The sequence below is a fragment of the Chlorocebus sabaeus genome, chromosome 17 (assembly GCF_047675955.1).
Source record: "Chlorocebus sabaeus isolate Y175 chromosome 17, mChlSab1.0.hap1, whole genome shotgun sequence".
NCBI lineage: Eukaryota > Metazoa > Chordata > Mammalia > Primates > Cercopithecidae > Chlorocebus > Chlorocebus sabaeus.
In genome coordinates this window covers 69030293-69053600 of record NC_132920.1, presented here as the reverse complement: position 1 = coordinate 69053600, position 23308 = coordinate 69030293, and the positions used below count along the sequence as shown (strand labels likewise).

General features: G+C 33.6%; 1 protein-coding gene across 3 annotated transcripts in view; it reads right to left on the bottom strand.

Moving 5' to 3' along the window:
* Window positions 1-23308, bottom strand: part of ADGRB3 (adhesion G protein-coupled receptor B3) — a 734436-nt gene that overhangs the window by 133604 nt on the left and 577524 nt on the right. For all 3 annotated transcript variants that reach the window (XM_008013603.3, XM_073006121.1, XM_008013605.3), the window contains one exon: window positions 19835-19937. In XM_008013603.3, the coding sequence (XP_008011794.2) occupies window positions 19835-19937 (103 nt within the window). The remainder of the gene's footprint in view (window positions 1-19834; window positions 19938-23308) is intronic.

The following is a 23308-nucleotide window of genomic DNA, read 5'->3' as shown; positions in this document are numbered from 1 at the left end:
AAGTACTATATAACATAAACCAAATATTTACCATGAACACCCAAATGTTAGATACTATTGCACAAAATAGCTTAGAAGATAATTCTATCCCAAGAGACATAGATTCATATTTATGCATACAAGTATTCATTTAGGGCTTTCTTATTTTACAATGTTTTTGAAAAAAAAGTATACAAAATATCTTATATCAAACACTGAAATAATTTTACTGAGGCTCTACAATTTTCAAATAGATGAAATTAAATATACAGAAATTAGTATATTTATATAGAAATTCCCATTACATTCAGTGGCCCCTGTATCTGTACTTTGGAGTGAAACCTATTTTCCCTTTTTTACATCTGATAGTTCTTCATTCTATATAAACTTAGATTCTAAAGAAGTATCTTGAAGAAGTTTTTTCATTCTGCTTATAAAACCTACAAATCTCTTGCAAGCTGAACTTATGGCATTTCTGAAATTCTATCAGTTCTAACAGCTTGAGACCTTTTTTCTTACAAAAACATGCCTTTCTCTGCAGGGTTCTGAAAAGTTTCCCAGCAACGCTCATTAAGAAAGGCCACAGCTATAGATTAGCCTTGCTGCTACCATTTTCCTTATATTTTTGTGTGTGACAATTTTCTATTCAATAGTGTAACTGCATATAATTATTCAAATACAAAAGCCTGTTGTAAAAAAATGTGGAGGTGATGATAAAAACATTGGAAAGCAAATGAACTGCTATGATTTTAGACATAATTTTGTTCTTCATTGTATTTACTGAGAATTGCCATTAGGAAGGATCTTTGTAAAAAACTGAGGGCAGATTTGGTCCATTTGCAGAGAGAAAATGTTCCTAAATACAATTTAGACTAGTTTAGATGTATAATAAACAAAACAATTCCTATCTTTAGTATATTAATGTATCATCAATAAATTGTGAAAAATACAATGGCAAATGCTAATGTCCATATTTTAATCCCAGGACGTAAGGAAATTAGAATATAAACAATAATTATAGGATTCTCCCTAGGTAAGAATCCTGGAATCGTAGAGCTATACAGTAACTAAAGATGGTTTTTATTTAACTTTTCCTAGCAGAGTCCAACTCTTTTCATACTCCACCCCAGACACCAAACATATACACACATAATTCCATTCACTCTTAAGAAAACTGGTGTAGAGACAGGATAGAAGACTTGCCCAAGTCATCTTTTGACTAGTGACAGAATTAGGATTTGAGACAAGAACCATTTTTGCTATGCCAAGTTGTCTCTGAAATAGTGTCTAGAAGGAAGTCCTAATATTAAAACAAATTTAATGCTTATTTCTGCTTCCAATGAGGAACGCCAGTTCCCTCACACTGCTTGAAGAAATGTAAATACACTTACAGCAGGAGGATCTATTACTTATTTATGTCTGAATTATTGACCTCTGGAAGGTAGGATCCTAAAACTTAGTGAAATGTATGAAAGTATATAGGTTTACCATGTAAAATCATAGACAATATATTTTACCCAAAAGCTGTTCTCATCCAGTCTGGTCTACTATGCATTAAAATGACATAATAAACTAATTTTTAATAGAAAGTTGACAGTTAATATGTTCCTCCTTCAAATCTTCGATTCCATCATAAAATGGAGAATTACTAAAATGAAAAATCTATAACTGAGCACAAATCACATCACCTGTGCACACACACACAACTTTGTGTATTAAAACAGACTTTATACAAGGTATCCCTACGTAAGAATGGTTTTTGATTATATGAATTTGTGTTAAACAAAATTTTCTTTAAAAATTTTTGGCTAACTTTTCTTCTGTTGTTAATTGTAATTCTGTAGTTATGCTTATTATAACCTACAAGGAAAGCTTATCCAGCTTAAATAATTCAATTACCATTATTTTATTAATCTCTGATATATCCAATGTCTTTATATCTGAGTCCATTAGTATCATCAATATTTTACATATTTGCTGAATTAAACTCTAAGATCTTATTGCGAATAGAGAATAAGGAGAAAAACTACAAACATATTCGTTTTAGAAATTTTAAGGTTAAAACTAACTGTGTTCTTGAACATCAACACAGGAGAAAATATTAAAGAAATGTTGTTGGAAGGCTGACAGAATTGGCAGCAACAAGGTTAATTATTGAAGACTTTAAAGCTCCATGTTACTTAAAATTATCCTTCTTGTAGGCCCAGCTTTTGCTGAATCTCATCTGCTTGGAGCTGAGAACTTGCATTAATTTACACTGTACTGACTCATTTTCTTATTAAGCAAATTTGAAATGATACGATATTTTTGGCTTTGCTGGATTCCTTTCTCTTAATATCATGTGCTTTTCTCCAGGAAGGTCAAAGTGTTTAATATTAATCTTTATAACTTTGCTGTGGTATATTCTTATCCTTATTTGACATGCAGTACAACTGAGGTAAGTAGATTACATGGAATAGACCAATACAGGAGAAGTACTGACAGGTGAACTTCAGTCTTCTATTTCTTATCTTGCTTTCTATTTTTTGTTGCAGGCTCCAGTGGCAGGGGTTCTTAACTAACGAGATGTCTATCAGAATCGCCTGTGGAGCATTTTTAATCTATCCATTCAACTCCTGAAGGTATAACAAAATTTGGAGAGGGCGTGGGCAAGGTGAATTGAAAACTCTCCAGATGGTTTTTCTCAATGTCCTGTCTCTTTTACCCTAGTTGGGAACCACTATTGTCCTAGTATACTTTTCCATATTATGCACTTCATTTCTCAAATGTATTTCCCATTATAAGTCACCCTTTTAAAAATGTTTGTAACATTTCATTATAAGAATTGAATAATTCCTACTTTGGAGCTCTGGACTATATACCATTTTGTCATTACAAAAATGGTTCTAAGCCTCAACATTTTAAATACATAAAGGTAATTTACTTCTTTAACGAATTTGCAGTTTTTCCCTTTGCTGAACGCATTAACTGCATCTAATGTTTTTATAATCAGTACAATTCCCAACCGTTCTTCACTTCTATATACATGTGAATTCAATATGCAGATATTTCTTATGTTGACAAGTCTCTGTCAGTATTCTATGGAAATGACACCAACATTACACATTATTCGTGTCCTTTCCAAGTTTCAAAAACAAAGCACAAATAATCATGGCCAAATGAGATTTTACAGGCATAAAAATCTGCTCCTCTTCATCACTTTCAATTCTGTAACTTGCTAGTTTTCCTCTAATCTCTAGAAATTCTTTTGCTTTTCTTATAATTATCCCTACTGACACAAATAGTTGTCTTTTTTTTCTATCCTTCTCTGTGAATACAATTTCATTTCTGAAAAATGGAGCTTAAAGATATTCTTCTTTATATTGCTAGCTGCAGAGATTTCATTCAAATTCTCCCTTCTTTCCTGACAAATGGGCTATGGAGGCTTAACAAGGATCCTCGGCCGGGCGCGGTGGCTCAAGCCTGTAATCCCAGCACTTTGGGAGGCCGAGACGGGCGGATCACGAGGTCAGGAGATCGAGACCATCCTGGCTAACCCGGTGAAACCCCGTCTCTACTAAAAACACAAAAAACTAGCCGGGCGAGGTGGCGGGCGCCTGTAGTCCCAGCTACTCGGGAGGCTGAGGCCGGAGAATGGCGTAAACCCGGGAGGCGGAGCTTGCAGTGAGCTGAGATCCGGCCACTGCACTCCAGCCTGGGTGACAGAGCAAGACTCCGTCTCAAAAAAAAAAAAAAAAAAAAAAAAAAGGATCCTCTTCATAGCTGGACATGAGACTGGGAAAGTTGCATAAACACACTCCAACAATCTCCACTATAGAATAACAACCATGTTTCTACAAATAGGTCTGCCAACAAGCACTGAGGATACTGTGATGAGCTACCCTGCATGATACCCTAAAGAATCTAGTTTTCCCTTGATGTACGTAGCTAAGCTCTATTATCACCAAAAGAAATTACAAATGGGCCTCCAGGGGAGAATCTGCACTGAAAACACACTTCTCTGACAAAATTCATACTATCTCCCTTTGAGACACTAATGCAGACCAGCCAACTAAATCTTGAAGACGATCAGAAGACAAAATGCAAAATAATTATCTTTTTCCCCATCTGTGTAAGGTATTTTTTTCCAATTGTTCTTAATTGAGTTTATCATCACTTTCTAGCAGTGGAAATAGGTAAACAGGATTTTGTTTACCTCAAACATCATTTTCTTTTTATGTACAACCAATAACTAATACAGCCAAATGAAGAGGGCTGTGATGGGTGCAGGACGAAATACAAAGGCATTTTAAAAAAGTCAGTTCTAATTGAATAAGGAAAGATAATCAATAAGATATATCTAAACATAATTGGAAGATTTATATTTTTGAGATTTAATGAATAAAGAAAATGCATCATTTTTTCTTGATAGTATAAAAAATAAAAGAAAAAACATAAAGATAGTGATGCTACATACTCATGTTTTCATATCACTGAAACAGCCTCACAGGGATAAACAAAAAAGTTTTCTAAGAATAAAACACAAATTATACATAATAGAATCCTTTCTAGTATTTGAAAAAAAAATAATAGGCATACTCATGTGATTACTGTGTTAGTAAAAAGGAGCAGGCTATATTAATAACACATGGATAAATGCCTTATTTTACCTTTTGAATAATAGCACTTATGTTTGAATTAATAGGCAAAAGAGCAACTGTTTTCAGATATTTTGACCCTAAGCAGTTTAAAAGGGGCCAAATACAGAATACCACCTACTTTTTAAAACCTAATCAGTGAAATTTAAACACAAATGGTTTCTAGACAGAATATTCACTAAAGACTTTTAAAACGTGCTCTCATTCACTGTAAATGAAGTTAAAGGGTACTTGCTTGACATACATTCTGGTTCTTGTGCTCTTTTTAAATTACTTTTTTAATTTCAGAAATATTCTGCTTCCATGTAAAAAGTGTGCCACTAGCCTCCGCCTGCCTGGAAAGGAACATTGCTGCTCATTTCTTAACTTTCTACAAATATTCTATTTGTGCTTAGTCAAAATGGCATGACCTTCTATATGTCTAAAGAAAAAAACGGCTTATGAATTTTTGACCTTAGAAATATTTTTGCCCTCAGTTGATAATGAAGACGCTGAAGAAATTCAAAGAAAATAAATCAATCTATAATTGCATCCTATGTTTGATATATTGAAAATATATAGTATTTTGGAAGGAAAACACTCTGCTTTAGAAAATATATTTAGGAAGTAATCACATAAAATATCCAAAAGACAGAGTATTGAAAGACAGTAAGATCAAGGAAATAACTGCTTGGAGCAGAATATTTGCCCTAGAGCAGTGCGTAGTTCTCTCCATGAACTCCTAATTTCTCAACTCTTCTTTAGTTTAATAATGAGCATTATATAAGAGTCCAAAATCACTGCAATTTGTGACGTTCTTTCTTTCTCAGCATCCTCATCTAATTGGTCACAACAACTTAATGATTCTATTTCAGGAAACCAATTCATACCCATTGCCATTAGATGATTAATAACACTTATCAAAAGAATATATTGGTTCCTAGCTAAATTAACCTGAAGAGTCAATCAATGCAATGCTAAGAAAATTGCAACACACTTTTTTGTAGAAATTGACAAGTTGATTTTAAAATGTATTTGAATACCCAAAGAACCTAGATTATACAAATATAGATAAAATATCTAGATTAAGCAAAATAATATTGGAAAGGAAGAATGAAGTTAGAGAACTCAAGCTCTTTGATTTCCAGACTTAGTACAAAGCTATAGTAGTAAAGATTATGGCACTGACATAAGGAAAGATAGATCACAGAAGCAACGTAGAAATCCAGAAACAGATCCACACATACAGTCAACTGATTTTGCAAAACTACCAAAGCAATTTAATGGGAAAAAGAAATCTTTTGAACAAACGGTACCTACCAGAACAATTGGATATACATGTAGAATATAATGAACCCCAAGACCTACCTCACATAACACACAAAAATTAACTTTGTTTGAAACATAGATGTACATAAAAGCTAAGATGACAAGGGAAGGCTTAGAATACAGACAAGATAATACAGAAAAACATTTTTATGACCTAGAGGAGCAATGAAGATTTTTTATAGTGGAGTCATAAACACAAACTATTTTTTAAAATGATATACTGAACTTCACAAAATTAAAAATTTCTACTCAGCAGAAGATGCCGTTAATGCAGTGTAAATGCTAGCTATAGGAAAAATTATAAATGACAAAGGATTTGTATCCAAATAATCTAAATAAAAAAGAGAGAAATGACTTGAATAGACACTTCACAATAGAGGATGTAAAATGGCCTATAAGGACATGAAAAGGTGCAAAATCTTACTAGTTACTAGAGAAATGTAAATTAAAATGTTGTCAAGAATAGGTAACACTGGGACTATCACAGATTACTGGTAAGAGTACAAAGTGGTATGACCATTTTGGAAAACCATTCAGCAGTTTGTATTTTTTCTTTTAAGTTAAAAATACTCTAACCTGCCTTTATACTCAATAATTTTACTCCTAGCTTCTTACCCAGAAGAAATGAAAATACATGTCCATACAAAGATTTTTACAAAAATTTTAAAGCAATTTTATTCATAGTAACAAAAAGCTAAAAACAATTAATATGTCTATCAATTGGAAAATGGATAAACAAATCATGATATATTCATACAATAGATAATATTCAGCAATATAAAATAATTAATTACTAATATATACAATAATATAGTTGCTTCTCAAAGAAAATATATTGAGCAAAAGAGGTCAGAAGAAAAAGTACTCATGGTATGATTTCATTTGAATAAAATCCTGAAACAAATAAAATGAATTCACGATGACCGGAATCAGAACAATGCTTGCCTATGAGGGGATGGGGAATGACTGGCAAGATACAAGAGAGAACTTTCTAGGGTGATGACAATGTTCCATATCTTAATCAAGTATTTGTTACTTAAGTATATATTGGTCCAGCCTCATCACATTATGTACTGTGCATTTCACTGTATATACATTTAACTTCAATTAGAAAGCGTACAAACTTCCAGTTACGAGACCAATAAGTTTTTGAGATCTAATGTACAGCACAGTAACTTAGTTGATAACAATGTATTACATATTTGAAATTTGCTAAGGGAGTAAATCTGAAGTGTCCTGAAAACAATAAATAAAAAGGGTACCTATGTCAGGTAATGGATATGTTAAGTAACTTGACTGTGGGAATCATTAGAGTATACTTATATCAAAACACTATCTTGTATGTCTGAAATATATGCAATTTTTTGTTAACTATATTTTAATAAGAAAAAAGTATATTGTGTGCCAGATACTGTCCTTGGTGCAATCTTACTTGATTCTTATAACATCTCCTCCTTGCTTCTAGATTTAAAAACATCTGAGGCTTAGATATTTCCTTCATTCATTTAAAAATATGTAATGATGTCTGCTATGTCCCAGGCACTGTATTCAACACTGGTTATACAGTGCAAATCGAACAGATAATGTTCTTTCTCTTCTGGATATTAATTAAAATAAGATTACAAAGTAAAGTAATGGCTGTGAAAAAACAAAACAAAACAAAACAACAAAAAAACCGATTCCTAGACAGATTAGTGGAAAAACCATGATAGTGCTCATTTTAGAGGAGTAGGATTTTAGGGAAAGCTTCTCTAAGACGATTATATTTTATCTGCAGAACATACGTAAGTTAATGTAAGTTAACTAGGCTAGCCCAAGATTGGAAGAAGACTAATAAGGGAGGAATATGAAAAAGCTAGGAGGCAGAGAAAAGAGCTGGATGCTAGGAAAAGCATATAATTGATAAGATGCTTTTGAAAGTGGTCTTGCTACTAGTTGCACCAGGGCAACAGGTACAAACCAGAAGAATGGTCACCTGACTAAGGGTTTATTGACCCCTACAACATTTCTAATGGGTGGCCACTGTGACAGAAATATACAGAGAGAAAAGAGTAATGAATATGAGGCAGTGAGGTGAAAGAAGTACATAGGCCCATGTCATGTTGAGGCTTGTGGGCCATATTATGTGGTTTGGATTTCATTCCAAGTGTAATAATAGAAGCTTCACTTATATTCACTGAAGGGTTTTAAACAGACAAGTGGCATGATATGATTTATAACTGTAAAAGATCACTAGGCTGGTGAGTGAAGAATGGTTGAGTAACTTGACAAGTGGTGCATGCCCAGGAAGTAGTCGAGTTTAAAGTACTTCAATTGGAGTAAGTGAAGTTTCCATCACACCTGGAACTATGGGTCAGTTTACAGTAGATCCTTCCAGCTCCAAGCAAACCTTGGGTTCCTGTGGCTCTGACACATCTTCATTGCACTCTCATGAGAGACTCTGAGCCAGAACTGCCCAGCTACATCTCTCCTAAATTCCTGACTCATAGAAGTGGTGAGGATTATAAATATGTTTTGAGCTACTAAGCTTTGAGGTAATTTGTTACATAGCAATAGATAATCAGGACAGATTGACCTTTTCGTTGTAATAAAGAATGCTGTTCTTAGGTATACATAATTCACCTTTTAGCTTTATTTTGGAGATTTTGAAAATATATAACAGAAATTTCTAAACAGAGAAATAGATGGTCTTAGTTCTAATACCAAGAAAATACACAAAAATAAGTAAATGAAAAAAGCAGAACTAATTTGTATTTTGTAAAAGCAATACACGTTTTTATTCATTAGGAAAAATCACTTTAGATTACAGATAGAATTTAATTGGCAATAAAGTAGATACAAATAAGATTCACTCAAAACCTCCTGTAGTCCTGATTGCATGCATACACTGATGTATCACCTACCAAAGACACATCTATAGAGATATACAGAAACTATGTGTACTGTAGTTTAACAAAGAACACTTATATAGGCCCTCATCACAAATATTAACGAACTAAAATTCTTCTGCTTATATGTCTACTGTTAAAGCTAGTAATTTCTTCTTTACATTACAATTGAAGTCTTAATCTTTGATTTGATCCACTAGCAGCCTAAGATAACTATAAATATTTTAATTTACTTACTTTGAATTTCATACATCTTAAATTTCATAGTCAAGACCTAGACTCAACTCTATCATACGCCTAGTTCTTTCTTCAAGGCTTAAGATTTAAAATTAACTGACTAGCTATCACAAAAGAAGTAAAATATGGACTTTAATCTGCTTATTTTTTTATCATAGGCATTAGTGTTTGGTCTTTAGTTCCAAGATTTGCTATAGCAGTGCTTATGATTTGATATACATAATAACAATCCAAATTTTAGGGTAGAGTGAGATAGGATAGAGGCAGAGAGGTAAAAAGAGAACTCTGCCTATGCATGAATTTAGTTGGGAATTAGCTTAACTCTGCCATCTCTCTTTTCTGCTTCAGATGTTACTTCTCTGTCCAAGACTGTCAGATGAAAGAGTTTCTCTAATCAGGGCTTTAACAAATACTGCTGTACATTAAGAAATTTTCTTCTACAAAGACAGCCAGCTTTGTTGTCTCATGCATTGGGTATTTGTTAGCTACTTTTAACTTCTTCAATTTATAAAATGTCCAGCTTGGTTGTGAGTGATCTGATTCCTGGTTTTTTCCATAATGTTATACACTGGTAACCAATTGGCATCATAAGTGAAGGCTTATTTCACTTCACTTCTTGATAACATTCTGTGATAAGTTCCAGAGTGCTCCAAAGAAGAAAATCGGCCGGTCGCGCTGGCTCATGCCTGTAATCCCAGCACTTTGGGACACTAAGGTGGGCAGATCACGAGGTCAGGAGTCCAAGACCAGCCTGACTAACATGGCAAAACCCTGTCTCTGCTAAAAATACAATAATTAGCTGGGTGTGGTGGTGCACACCTGTAATCCCAGTTACTCAGGAGGCTAAGGCAGGACAATTGCTTGAACCCGGGAGGCGGAGGTTTCAATGAGTTGAGATCGTACCACTGCCTGGGCGAAAAAACGAAACTCCATCTCAAAAAAAAAAAAAGAAGAAGAAGAAGAAGAAGAAGAAGAAGAAGAAGAAGAAGAAGAAGAAGAAGAAGAGGAGGAGGAGGAGGAGGAGGAAGAAGAAGAAGAAGAAATTCAAAGTGTTTTGCACTCCTTTTCATCTTGGCAGAAGCCTTTTCAGAAAGTGCCAAGGTCCTCTGTTCCAGTTCTGCAGGCTACACAGGCTAACCCTTGGGTAGACACGTCAGAATTGGAGGTTATTTTTACATAAAGCATCAGCCCAGAAATAGGCTGGCCTCACCTTACATTGAAGTTCTTCTGTTGGTATGCACACAAGATACTTCTAGAAAGCTCAAAATTGCCTAAGACTAGGTCCCAGGCCAAATCCAGCCACACCCATTGCTTTATTTCTATAACTGTTTTCTAGCAACAACAGCAGAACTGAATAGATTCAACAGATAGCATATGTCCTACAAAGCCTAAAGTATTTACTATGTGGCCCTTTACACCAAAAGTTTGCTAGCCTCTGAATTACATTACGGAGCATTTGTCAAAGGAGTTATCTGCTACACTCTTCACACCATTCCAGTGTCATCCTGAGACAAATTTTACTTTGGTCAAAAGATCTTTAGTGATAACTTAAATTCTACTCTCTCCACCTCATATTCACCCTGAGAGGCACAGTCTCAAAGTTCATATCATGGGTCATTGAAAATTCTATTATAATCTTATCTCAATGGCTTTTCATTTTTTTGTGAGAATATCTGTAAATTCAAGTAATTCACTTTCTGTGATGTTTATCTGGTACTTCAGTATTTTACAGCGTATTAAGAATTCTCATAAACATTATCAGCTATACTCCAACATCATTCCTCTACTGACATTAGCCAAACTTCTGACCAGTTCATATTATGTCCCAAGGAGGGGAAAGGTGAAAAATAATACATAGGGAGACATTTGTAATTTCTTTACTGGTTTGATTTCAGGGGAGAAAAGCAGATATTTTTCAACCTTTCTGTGAGACTCTTGGAAGGACACTCAATTTCTCAAATTCTCTTTTGGATATCTCTACATAAAGATGAGATCTGATTTAACTCAACCATCTCTCATCAAAGGATGGTCTCAAAAATATTCTGTAAGTCTTTAGTATTTTCTTCAACTCCCTTATATCATCATAAAATGACAACAATACATCAATAATAAAAAAAATTGACCTCTATTGCAATTATTCCAAATGGGGCCCCCAAAGATGAAGTGGCTATACTCTTGTTATATTATCCCTCATTCAATAGGTATAGTCATAACTTCATTCATTCATTCAACATTTATTAATTTCATGCCATGTATAAAAAAGTACTAGTGTTAATGGTTTTTAAATCCAGTAAAAAGAGAGACATACTATCCTTGAGAATCACAATACAGTGGGCAGGTATGATCAGGAATTAATCACTTATAGAATAAGGTGATTGGTGCTAACCATAGAGGTATGTATCACATGCTATGAAAGCAGAAAGGAGTGTTGTAGGAGCTAAGATGGTTTGCATAAGTCCACTCTGAAGTGTGGCAGGAGTTTATCAGACAGAGTAAAAAGCAAGTGCAAAAGCACAGAAGCAAGAGGAACTCCCATAGCCATAAGAAAGGTGGAATGCACACAGAGAGGGTCCCTAGCAGGGAACAGAAAGGGGATGCTGAAATCTAGCTCTTGTTGCCAAGCCAGAAGGCTTGCTAGAGGCTATATTAGTCTGGAGGTAGAGGATGATTTTATAACTCATCTGCATCTGCCCTGAAGGAGTGCCCTTTTGATTTCCCACAAAGTCAACTTACGTACTTCAGGCAGCTCTGAATGCATGTGATAATGCCGAACATGGAGTTAATCTCATAAGCCCTACAGATCCATCATACAGTTTGCAGCAGGGGAATTATGCAATCAGGTATTTGTTTTTTCTTTAAATTGAAGATATTTCTCACAGTGATATGGAGGATGGGCTAATGGAAAGGCTTTAGTTGCAGAGGAAAGTTAGAAGAATGTTATAGTAGTCAAAGTGAGAAATCATGAAGGCCAAGCCTAATGCAGGGATGGTGGGGATGGAGAGTAGAATTAATCAAGTCATGGGGTTTCTTTGCATTGTCTGGCTTTTGTACAACTCCCTCAGCATAAATGAACAAAAATTAATGAGAGTAGGCCTGACATTGTCAAAGCAATCACTTGCACACTAGGCTGAGACTCGTGTTCTGCTTCTCCCCTGTTGAGTGAGTGCTCACTCTTCAGTTTTGATCAGCTTTGAAGCTGAAGCTAAGAATACTCACTGAATGTCCAAACTGCTTCCTTGTCCCTCAAGGTCATCAAGCTCTTGACATCTCAATCATTTCAGTAATTCTATTGTCAAATAATTCCACGTTCATCTTCTTTGCTTGCCCTGAGCCCATTCTTCATATTGATCTTTGCCCTGTTTACAGTAATGTGGTCTCTGGCTTTTACCACACAAAACTGGAAATGAAGAATTGAGGGACGAGGAGGTTACAGTAGTACAACAGAGTCTCTGCTATCTCACTGTCTCTCACTTCATTGGGAATCTGTTTTGGGAAATCATCTTTTATTGCTGGGAGCCCGGGAAATCAAGAAGCTAGCCAACCATTATGTTTCTTGGTTTGATGAAGGTTTTCAGGAATCCAGAAGAACTCTAAGTTAGTAAGATAGTTCAAAATGGAACCAAGTAAATCACACATAAGCTTATTACATTCAAATCATTTTACAAACATCATAGCAAGTCAACAAATTAGATTTTAATGAATCTAAATAGGTGTTACCCTCGACCATTAAAATAACACATTCATTTGAGACATAATAGACTTACACTTGGGACACTATTGGCAGGATATGTCTCCGGTGAGAAGAATTATAACTAAACACATTTCTTTTTAAGGCTATGAACATTATATTCTTATGCAGAAAAAAGATTAACAATTACTAGTTTTCAGCATCTCCTTAACTAAAATCCAGGGGCCAGATCACATTTAAAGCATGCCATCAATCACTTAGAGCTAAAACAAGCCCTAGAAAAATAATCTATCACTATTAGCTGAGATCTTGTCTAGAGTGGGGGACTCTGCTTTTTGGAAGACTAACGACAGCTATTAGATTCGTAGATATAAGCACAAATATATTCAAATTTATTTCATTCATTTAATAATACTTACTATTTACTTACTATACATAGACTATATGTTTGCAAGAGATTGAAGAATGAGTATAACCTAGTCCTGCCCTAAGAAGTTTATAGTCTGATTAGAAGCAGGTAATATAATGCAAGATAATAGGTATGCACTGGAAATCCTGGAACCCAGAGCAGGTGTGCCTAAGGAGAGTTTTCTCTAATGGGAAAACTGATCAGAGTGTCAGAGAAAGAGCTTGAGACAAATAAAGACAGTTAGGAAGTCAGGTGGGGTTGGGGTGGAGGAACAGTGCCCCAGGATGAAGTAAAGCATGAAACAACAACAAAAAATAGATTAATTTGGATGAACTAGTAGAAGTTTGGTGATGCTGGTATAACAAAAGTCAGTAAAATAGAAACAGTATGGACAGGTCAGCACGGGTCATTTTTAAGATCTGCTTTTTCTCAAGTTTTACAAGCTCCAGAAGTTTTTCTCTTGTATGATTTATTCCTGAGTTCCAATATATTATTACAAGAAAAGCAATGAATAAAAAAACTTCACAGATAAACAAAATATGTTTCACTGCTTGTGTCTGAGCACAATTTGAAAATTACTTCTGCAGGAAATGAGACACCAGTAAATGTTACATATAGGGAAATCGAGTGGTCACATTTGAATGTTTGTCCCAAGGATAGATAATGGGGCTGATAATACTGTAAGCAGTATGACCAATACCTGATAGAGACAAGAAACTAGATCTGAGAAATATTTGAGGGTTAAACTGTCATAGGTGGATGATTTATTAGATTTACTCCATGAGAGAGAAGGAGACATCAAGGGTAACTTTCAGAGTTCTAGCGTATGTAATTGGGTTGGAGACTACAGAAAAGGCATTCAATTTTGCCTTTGAATGCAAAAGACTGAGGTGGAGACAGAAATGGTGAATTTAGTGGTGAGCAGGAAATTGGACATGAGGAAATATGAAGGTAAGAAGTGAAGGACAGAATCAGATGTATATCTAGGTGTCATAATTATCTTTGGCATAATTATAGCTACTGCTTAAGTGGTACATACACTTAAACAGTACCACCATCTGGGTTAAGTGCTGATACCAGCCTCTGGTTTAAGTGCTTCATATGTACTAATTCATGTAACCTTGACAACAAGCTTAGGTCTAGAGATGCAGTGTGTCATGCTTAAGATCACACAACTAGGAGAACTGGCAGATTTAGGATACTGAAGTCTACCTGGCTTACAATGCTTTCTCTTAACCATCCCTATCTGAGACTGGTATCTCCCAAAGAAGCATGCAGAACACTGAATCTCTAGGGCAGGGGGCAGTCTGCTTCAAAGGGTATCAGGCAGAACTGAATGGATAGCTATAAATACATATTCAATATTTTTTCTCAGAAGTTGAAAACACATAGATATTTAGAGGTTAGGCATATACATAAATGTGTGCAGAAGCTGGGACTATTGGCAAAAGACAGTCATGGGACAAATAGGTAAATTAGAGAGTGCTTGACTCAAGTTAAGGTATTCAAATTCAAGGTTTTATTTTTTAAAAAACACAGTGATAACAAAACAAAAACATTTTCCATTAGAGTAACTATAACCTACTAGTTTGGCCCATGTTTACTAATTCTCTCTATTCAAACTACAAAACAAAAACAAAACATCTTTATAAAAGGTAAATAACCACAAGATGAAGTAGAAGAAAACATAATAGAGAATGGGACTTTTAAAAATGCTTCAAGATGGAGAATTTTTGTATCTTTTGCAATTCTGAATTAAAAGACACAGCCCATTATGTAATACAGTGCTCCATACATAAAGAACCATGAGATAATTTTCTCCTAAATAATGCTAAGAAAATGTTTGACCACCCCAAATAATTTAGAAACTTCCCTTTATCTATCAATGAGAACTTTCGCTTTACTCCTAGGTCAATTAAGACTCAAGCTAATATCTCTTTGTTCTCTCACAATTGACTAGTGTTTCTCAAAATATTAACCTTTGTACGTTTGTTATAATATTTGCAATTTATTTTATAATATTTTGGTATTTCCAGTATGATACCGTATATGTGCCAGTTAGTTTAACCTGTAATTCTAGGAGAAGTCCAAGAATGCCCAGACTAGTTGGTCAGTTGGCTTTATATTTGGAAGGCCCATACACGGCAACTACAGGTCCTTCTTACTGAGGTGTATCTAGCCACAATCAACACTTTACTCATTATCAAACTAAATATAAAAGATTAGTCTTTATTGGTGAACTAGTGTCCGGTTAATCACTATAATGAATGTATTAATGGATTCCCTTTGGTGAAAGTAAAGGAATTGAAGATATGTGTATTGGCTAAAACAGTTAAACACTCCTTACTCTTAAATTAACTGTACATAAGATTCCACTGAGGCCTATATCCCATATCTTTTAGCGATGGGGCCCACGGTTTTATCCACAATCATCATTCTGTGTCCAGACATTGGATTAAGAGGACTGAATGACACTGACTAAAGGGCACAGAATCTTGCTCCTAGAATGTTGATATGTCCACGTCAGTTCCACCTCAGTGAATATTACATACAGGGTGGGTGAAAGTATCTAAAAGATCAAAAGACTTAGGCCCTCATTGAGCTTACGGAATAGGTTTTGTTCCAGATTTGCTAATGAGGGATTATCTAATAAATACCTAAATGTGTGATAAAATTTGGACTTAGACTTGCTTTAATAAAAGCAGGTTATAATAATAACCTGGTAGTGAGGTTGTGAGAGACAGAAGCTATCTCCCAGCTCTTTGAAATTCTTGGGTGGTTATCCTTATCTAACCAAAAAACCAAGAGTTTTGCCAAATTTGTCTTCTATCAGTTAAAAAGAGTGCTATGAAATCTTCAATATGATAAATCCTTTAAATGCTTAAAGTTCTTTGAAGCAAAAGCAATATATGCTTTTGTCATTAAGAAAAACTATTCTCTGAATTTATGTTTTCAAAACAATCTTTGCTTTCTGCAAAACAGTAGTACCAAAAATAGTCTACTCAGCTCAACAAAAACACTTAAAGGTGTAAAGGAAACTGTTTACAAATAAATAACGTTTGAGCAATACAAAGACATCCTGGTTGAAAGTTTAAATACACAAAGAGATAAAAGGGAAATACCACTTTATGGGAAAACTCAAAATATAATGAAGTGGGTTATAATTTAATTTTATAACTGCATTTTAAGAGAAGATATAATAAAATGTACTTGGTTCCTTACTTTGTTGCCAGCAATTGAATATACAGTTAAAAAATTTGAATACATTTATTTTATGCAATGGATTATTTCAGCTTGTTTATATCTTAATTCAAAAGGAAGCAGAGATACTCAGTAGCAAGATAATGAGGTCAATTATATTTCAATAAGCAATTCAGAGAAAGGCCCTCATATGACACTTCAGAACTATTCTGTACATCGACATCAGATACCAGCTTTCATACAAACTAGCTATGACAATTCACTGAAGCAGCATCAAATAATTTCTTCAACAAGAAGCTCTCTTAGATGTTTACACTTTCTAAGATGGGAATACTAAAGCATCAATTAAAATTTATCAGGGAAGTCAAAGATACAAATCTGATCAATGAAAAAATGCCCACAGAAGCAAAGGGATCCTATACAAAGCCAAAATAAAACACTTTAGTCATCGAACAATATTTTACAGTTTCAAAAAAAGTTATTTGTAGTTTATGCACATCGTAAGTTTATACAGACAACACACTTTGTACTTTTTTATTTTTTTGAGACACCATTAATCCCAAATACAGTCAAACAGATGTAGTCTTTCACATACCAAATTCTCATATATAAATACAAATAGAGTCAATCTAATTCAACTAATAAAAAACCAGATTATTTCCCTTAGAAAATGTGATATTGTTTTGAGTGACTAAGAATAAAATTCCAGGATTTTGTAATTTTCTCTTCTAATCACTCTAATGTGAATTATCCTAGGATTGTAAGAACATCTACTCAGAGCTAGTAAAGCAAAATTAATATAGCATAAGGACAAACTAATACTCTCTTATTTTCTTCATCAATACTACCACTTACTACCCACTCCTCCCCAAATGCATCAATAACTATAGCAGCAAAAATTAGCATTCGTCAATCTGAAACAAAACCACTTTGGTTGCAAAACTACACAGAAGCTATTCTATAGTTAATTAGTTGGGGAGAAACTACATCAACCTCTTATTTTGGTAGTAAGTCAATACCAGCCCTTCCTCAAAATAAGAAATGAAAAGTAAACAAAATTTATCTTGTCTTTGATATTCATAATATTTGCAGATCTCAAAAGACATTATTACAAAAAAAAAAGAGGACATTGAAAACCTATGAAGTTCAAACTGGGCAGACAGAATGTAGTTTTTCGAGATAATTTTAGTTTCTGAATATACCTGGCATTTAGACCTACACAACATGGTAGACACTAGCTGCATGTAGCTATTGAACATTTGAAATGTAGTTAGTTCCAACTAAGATATATCATAAGTATAAAATATACTCCAGATTCTGAAGACTTAAAAAAGATTGTAAAATGTTGCATTAATAATTTTATATTATGTCTTAAAATGGTAATATTGTGGGTATACTGAGGTAAACATTTTATATTAAAATTAATTTCATCGGTTTGGTTTATTTTTTAAATTTGGCTACTAATATAATTTAAATTACATATGTGGCTTGTATTTGTGTCTTGCATTGCACTTCTATTGTACATCAGTGATTTAGACCATAACCACTATGATGTGGAGTACACCTTGTAGAAATGTCTGTAGTACCATTTGGCTCAGAACTTATAAAAACTTTACCAAGCAGCATGAAACAGTTTTAAAAGCATATTTTGTACTGTGGATCATGCAGTTTTTCATAGTCTAAGGAGAGGTATGTCAAGAGTGTTTGGAGGGTAAAAAATAACAGAAAAGGAAGAATGTTTGGTGAAAAAAACTTAAGCTCTGAGCTCAAGCGGGCTCTAGCTTGACTTTTTCTGGTTCCTGATCCCAATAAACAATTCCTATTTCAGAGGAAAGCTCTCTTTTTCTGGGTGAAGGTTGAAGGGCAAGCAGTTAAAAAATTGGGACTAGGTATTAACCAGTGTATGAACATTGCTAAGAGATCTGAGGCCCAGCCCAAGTGAACCACCAAAGAGGAAACAATGACATGAGTAATTTAATAATTCTTTAAGGTTTACAGTCCGTCTCATCCCCTTTATCTCTACTTCCTTCCTATCATTGCCTTGTTTCCCTTTTTCTTTTCACTTACATCCATGTTTACCCTAATTTTTCATTCTGTTGGTTATTTTGTGCCTTCTTCTCTCCCAATTCTGATTGGCATCCCTCTCACCTTTAGTCATTCTCTCTCTCTCTTTTTTCTTTACTATGTATTTCCTTTTTAAAATTTGTATTAAATGTTTGTAACATGGACCTGAACTATATTTGAATAGTCTTTACTTTCTTTCAGATTCTTTCTTTTAGAAGAAAAGATACAGGAAATAAATGGAGGAAAATTAAACACTCAAAGACATGAAGGTAATTTTTATTTCTACAGGGTCCTTGATGGGGTTGTCGTTTTTGATTTCTCCTTCAGGATTTCTGGCCTACTCTTTGGGCCCTTCCCCTGACCTAGGACAATGTGGGCCAAGAAGAAACATTCATCAGAATCACTTAAAGCAGCCTCCTAGGTCCTACCCAGACCTAGAATTTGGACTCTTTTGGTGGGAATCACCAGTCTTAGGAACGTAGGTTAGCAAAATAAACAGACTATCCATTATCCTTGACATTAATACATGTCCTATGAATATATAATACATGAAAAAGACCTACTGAAGTGCACATGATTATTTTAAAATGATGGCTTATGGGAAAAATTTTAATTATTCGCTTTAGTATTTGAAAATTAAAAAGCTGAAAAATAACAGGCCTGAAGGCATGTGATTGATTGACAAATAAGTTATCAAAGTGGTGTTTAACAGAATCCCTTTGAGGCAGGGGTAAGTTAACTTCAAATTGCTATTATGGGTTTCTTAAAATACATTTCAGAATAGTAAAGACAATCATTTCTGGGAAAAAACATGGTTATTGAATTCATATAAATTGGTTCATTCATATAAACAGAAAACATACTTTTATATTCTGCTAAGTATCAAAAGACTTTTAGGTTAATCAAAAATTTTGAAAGGCATAAAATCTAAAGTAGCTTTCATATAACACTTTCTTCAGTTATTACCTATGGATATTTTTCAGGTGGATTTCCAAGAGAGATGTTACACTTGTAAGCAATTCATAGTTACCTTTTAGGAATCAATATGTTAATAAATTAGACCAAAACACAAGCCTTCTATGCTATTACAATTAGATCTTATTACCATTAGACTAATGAATCGAAACATGTGCTTTTGATATCCCAAGGTTTTGAACTCATAGAGCTTTGATATAATGTTTAATAAACATACATTTTTACTTTTATGAACAACCTCTCAACCCACAGGAAATTAAGTCAAGGGTATACACTTCTGAACTGGAGTAGACAATGTTTTTATTCAGAAACCAATAAAAAAATTTTGCTTTAAAATATAATTTTGCCAGAAATTCTCCATTTTAGGATGAATGTTTAGATGATCAATAACCAACTATATGCCAAAACATAAACACACAAAAAGAATCAGAATAATCACCAGTCATACCTTATTATGTGTCTGAGTCTGTCCAACCAGTATGAGGATATTGGATGAGATGATAGACAGGCAGAAGTTAATTAGTATTATGGACCTCTCAGATCGTATGTACCTAGCCAGAGAGAGAAAAGTTGTCCAATTTTAAAATCCAACAGAAAGATGAAGAATTCTATATTGTGCAAGTTGATGGCATTCATCTGGAACAATAAATACTGTAGCACAGGAATATTTACAAAAATAAAAAATAGAAAAATAGTTCCTAAAATAAATAATTACTTTTAGAGACCCAATTTTATAGTGGTATGGCAAGTGCAAGTCTTTCAGAATTTTTTTTTCTTACACATTGGTGGGACAATATAGCAATTCTGATAGAGCCTAAGTTGCCCATCTATTGTCATGATACACTTTTTTTTTTTTTTTTTTTTACTAAACATATAAAACTTCTTGGAAATATGTCAATTAGTATAACACCTTTATATACATGTTTGTGTATGTATGTGTATATATGTTTAGCATTATCATATGAATCAACCACAAGAAACTTTGAGAACCAAAAAGAAAAAAATCACACAAATTGTGAAGTATTATTGTTATTTACTAGAAAGATATCATTACTTTCATGAAACTGTGAACACTTTTATCCACTCAAGCATTTTAATGTAATTAGGCTGTTACTCTTTATATTTTTCCTAAATAATTGTTCAAAAAATGAATCTTTATTTCTAAAAATGAATCCAATCCACAAATGATAATTCACTCTTAGGCGGAAAATCACTTGACATATGCCATATTTTACCCTTATGAAGAAGTGTTTATATACAGTCTGTTATATAGTTGTTAAGTGCACCAAGAATGTAAGCCATAGAGAAAACTGCTCAGAATCAAATGTTCTACCAGCTGTTTACCTTGAAAGAGTAACAGCTATTTTGCTTCACTGTATTCTGTGGTAAATCACTGACTGACAGTAACAAAAAAACACTGTTGTATTTGCTGTGTGTTTAGGCCTGTTCAATTTCTCTTATAACATGGAATCACATTCTACAGCGAGCATGAGCTTTTCTATGCAGTATTAGGAGTGCCAGTGATCTGGAGGCACTCTGGAAGGTAAAAATCTATCAAACTTCTCTGTCTCTCTCTCTCTCCCTGTCTTTGAGGGCCATTAAGGTAGAATCCCCACATTTCATCACACATTTCCAAAAAGAACACAAGAGTAAGAATAACAATAAAATACACAAAGGAGTTTTTGTAATACAAAAAAAAAATTCCCTTCAGTCACAAAACAAACTCAAATGGGACCAACTTAGATCAAATCTCAACACAAAATGGCCTTGGGGATGCTGAACCTTGTTCCTGTATCATCAGCGCAAACAACAGAATAAACCACACACTGAGATGCTGAAGACATCATCAACTATTAAGTTGTCTCTTTTTTGTGGCTGGGGAATATTATATAAAAAGTTAAGGGGCTTCATATAATTAACCCTCTGTTTGATGTTAATGGCTTCCATGAAAGCACAAACACACAGACATTATGAAAAGGGTTTCAGTGAAACTTTTGGTTTTGTAAATAGACAAAAATACGATAATGAAATATCCAGAACTGACTAGTCTGAAGTTTTTATATGTTTCTATTTTTGTCAAAACTGAGTCCTACTGTTGCCTTCATAATTGCTATGAAATGTCTCAATTTTCACAAATTTCTTTACCATGTTAGATTTTTTTAAACAAAATTTAAGAATGCTTTATGTTAATACGGCGATGACAAGGACATGCTTCATTAGTTTTTTATGTAGAAATGTAATTCTGCCAAACTTATCTATAAGTGAAGAGAATATAACCTAATGTATTAAATTTTTGGTGAACATTTCTGATGAATTACATGCGACACCAACAAATTTATAAACAGCCTATTATGTATAAAATACTTGAGGTGCTTGTACATGTCACAACTCTTTAGAAATCAAAATTTCTAAACTTTTTACTTAGAATAAAAGGTGGTAGGAAACTAGCATGCTTAATAGCATACAGTAATATTATACAGTACACAATATATACCCTACATGTATAATGGCATCCTTCTAGTAAGCAAGGATAATACTTCACATTTGTGTAGGGTTTTAAAATTCAGTTCTCAAAGTTTCTATTGGTGTTGCTATAGGTGTTTATAAACTGCATTTAATTCATCATGTTATCAAGATTCACTTAATATTTCATGGAGTCTTGTCACTTCTTTTAAACTACTAATATTATTTCAATTCTTCTATTTGTATAGAATGAGTTGATGACCACTAACCCTTAGGGATTTAGATTTGTGTTGTTTCTTGGTACTCTCTTCTATAATTCTTAAGTTCATCTTAAGTTTTAATAGATCCTTTGAATTGTTTTGGTAATTCTTAGAAAACTATTGTAGTAGTGACTTTCCTGAACTTTCTGCATTAAAGAAAACTGTATTATTGACTAATTAATTGTATGTTTCCTTGATTAAATATACACATCACCTATCCTGAAAATGTATATGCTAGTATTAGTGATATGTATTGAGGGGTAAATAAAAGGTGGAATTGCTGCCTGAACCCTAAATGCTGATAAATGGAATTTAGTTCTAAATAGTTCAGTGAGCATGAATTATGTTGCTATTGTGATTACCTAATTCCTAGTCTTTCAATGCTGCCTCATGTTTGAACAACTGCTATTTAAACAATTGTGGTAGAGGAAGTTGTCTACTTTTCAATGTTTATCCATTTTACTTTTGCATTACCGAGACAATGTCTGCTTGAGTGAACCCTGAACTCAAGATTCTGCTGCCTACAATGTCATGCTTAAACTAAGCATTTCTTTCATTTCCTGGAGCAGGACATATTTTATCAGATTGTCCCACTTTGTCAGTGTTTCACTACTAGATAATTCCTTCACAGGAAGGAAGGATTTCCATCATGTACCAGTGCTAATGGGTCAAGAGATACCTATTTTTCACTTTTGCATGAAGCATAACAACTCTTCATAACTTTGACAATTTAAGTATCTGTGACAATTAATTCTTTCTCTCAAAAGAGTAAAAATTATAATGAAGAACAATACATTTTCTTAAAAGAATGAAGTAAAATGGTCTTTTTAAATAAAATTGTAATTCATTTTTCAACTGAATGTTTTTTATCTTAAGGGAATAAAGATTAAGATTTCTGAGGCAGAACAATCTACTTATGCAATTCTAATATTACAAATATTCAGAAAATATTTGGCAATTTTCTATATACTAATATAGTTTAAAATATTTAGATTATTTTTCAATAATAAAAATGGATACAAACATGTTTAACATTTAAAATTTTAAAAATCCATTAGAAAAATCCAGTACTTTGGCCATATGGCTATGTATTTTATCAATATGTGAGTAGACAATAAACTTCACAGGTCTAATTCTTAGTAACACAATCAAAAACAAGTCTTTAAAAATACTAGTCTTTCATATATCAAGTAGGTTCA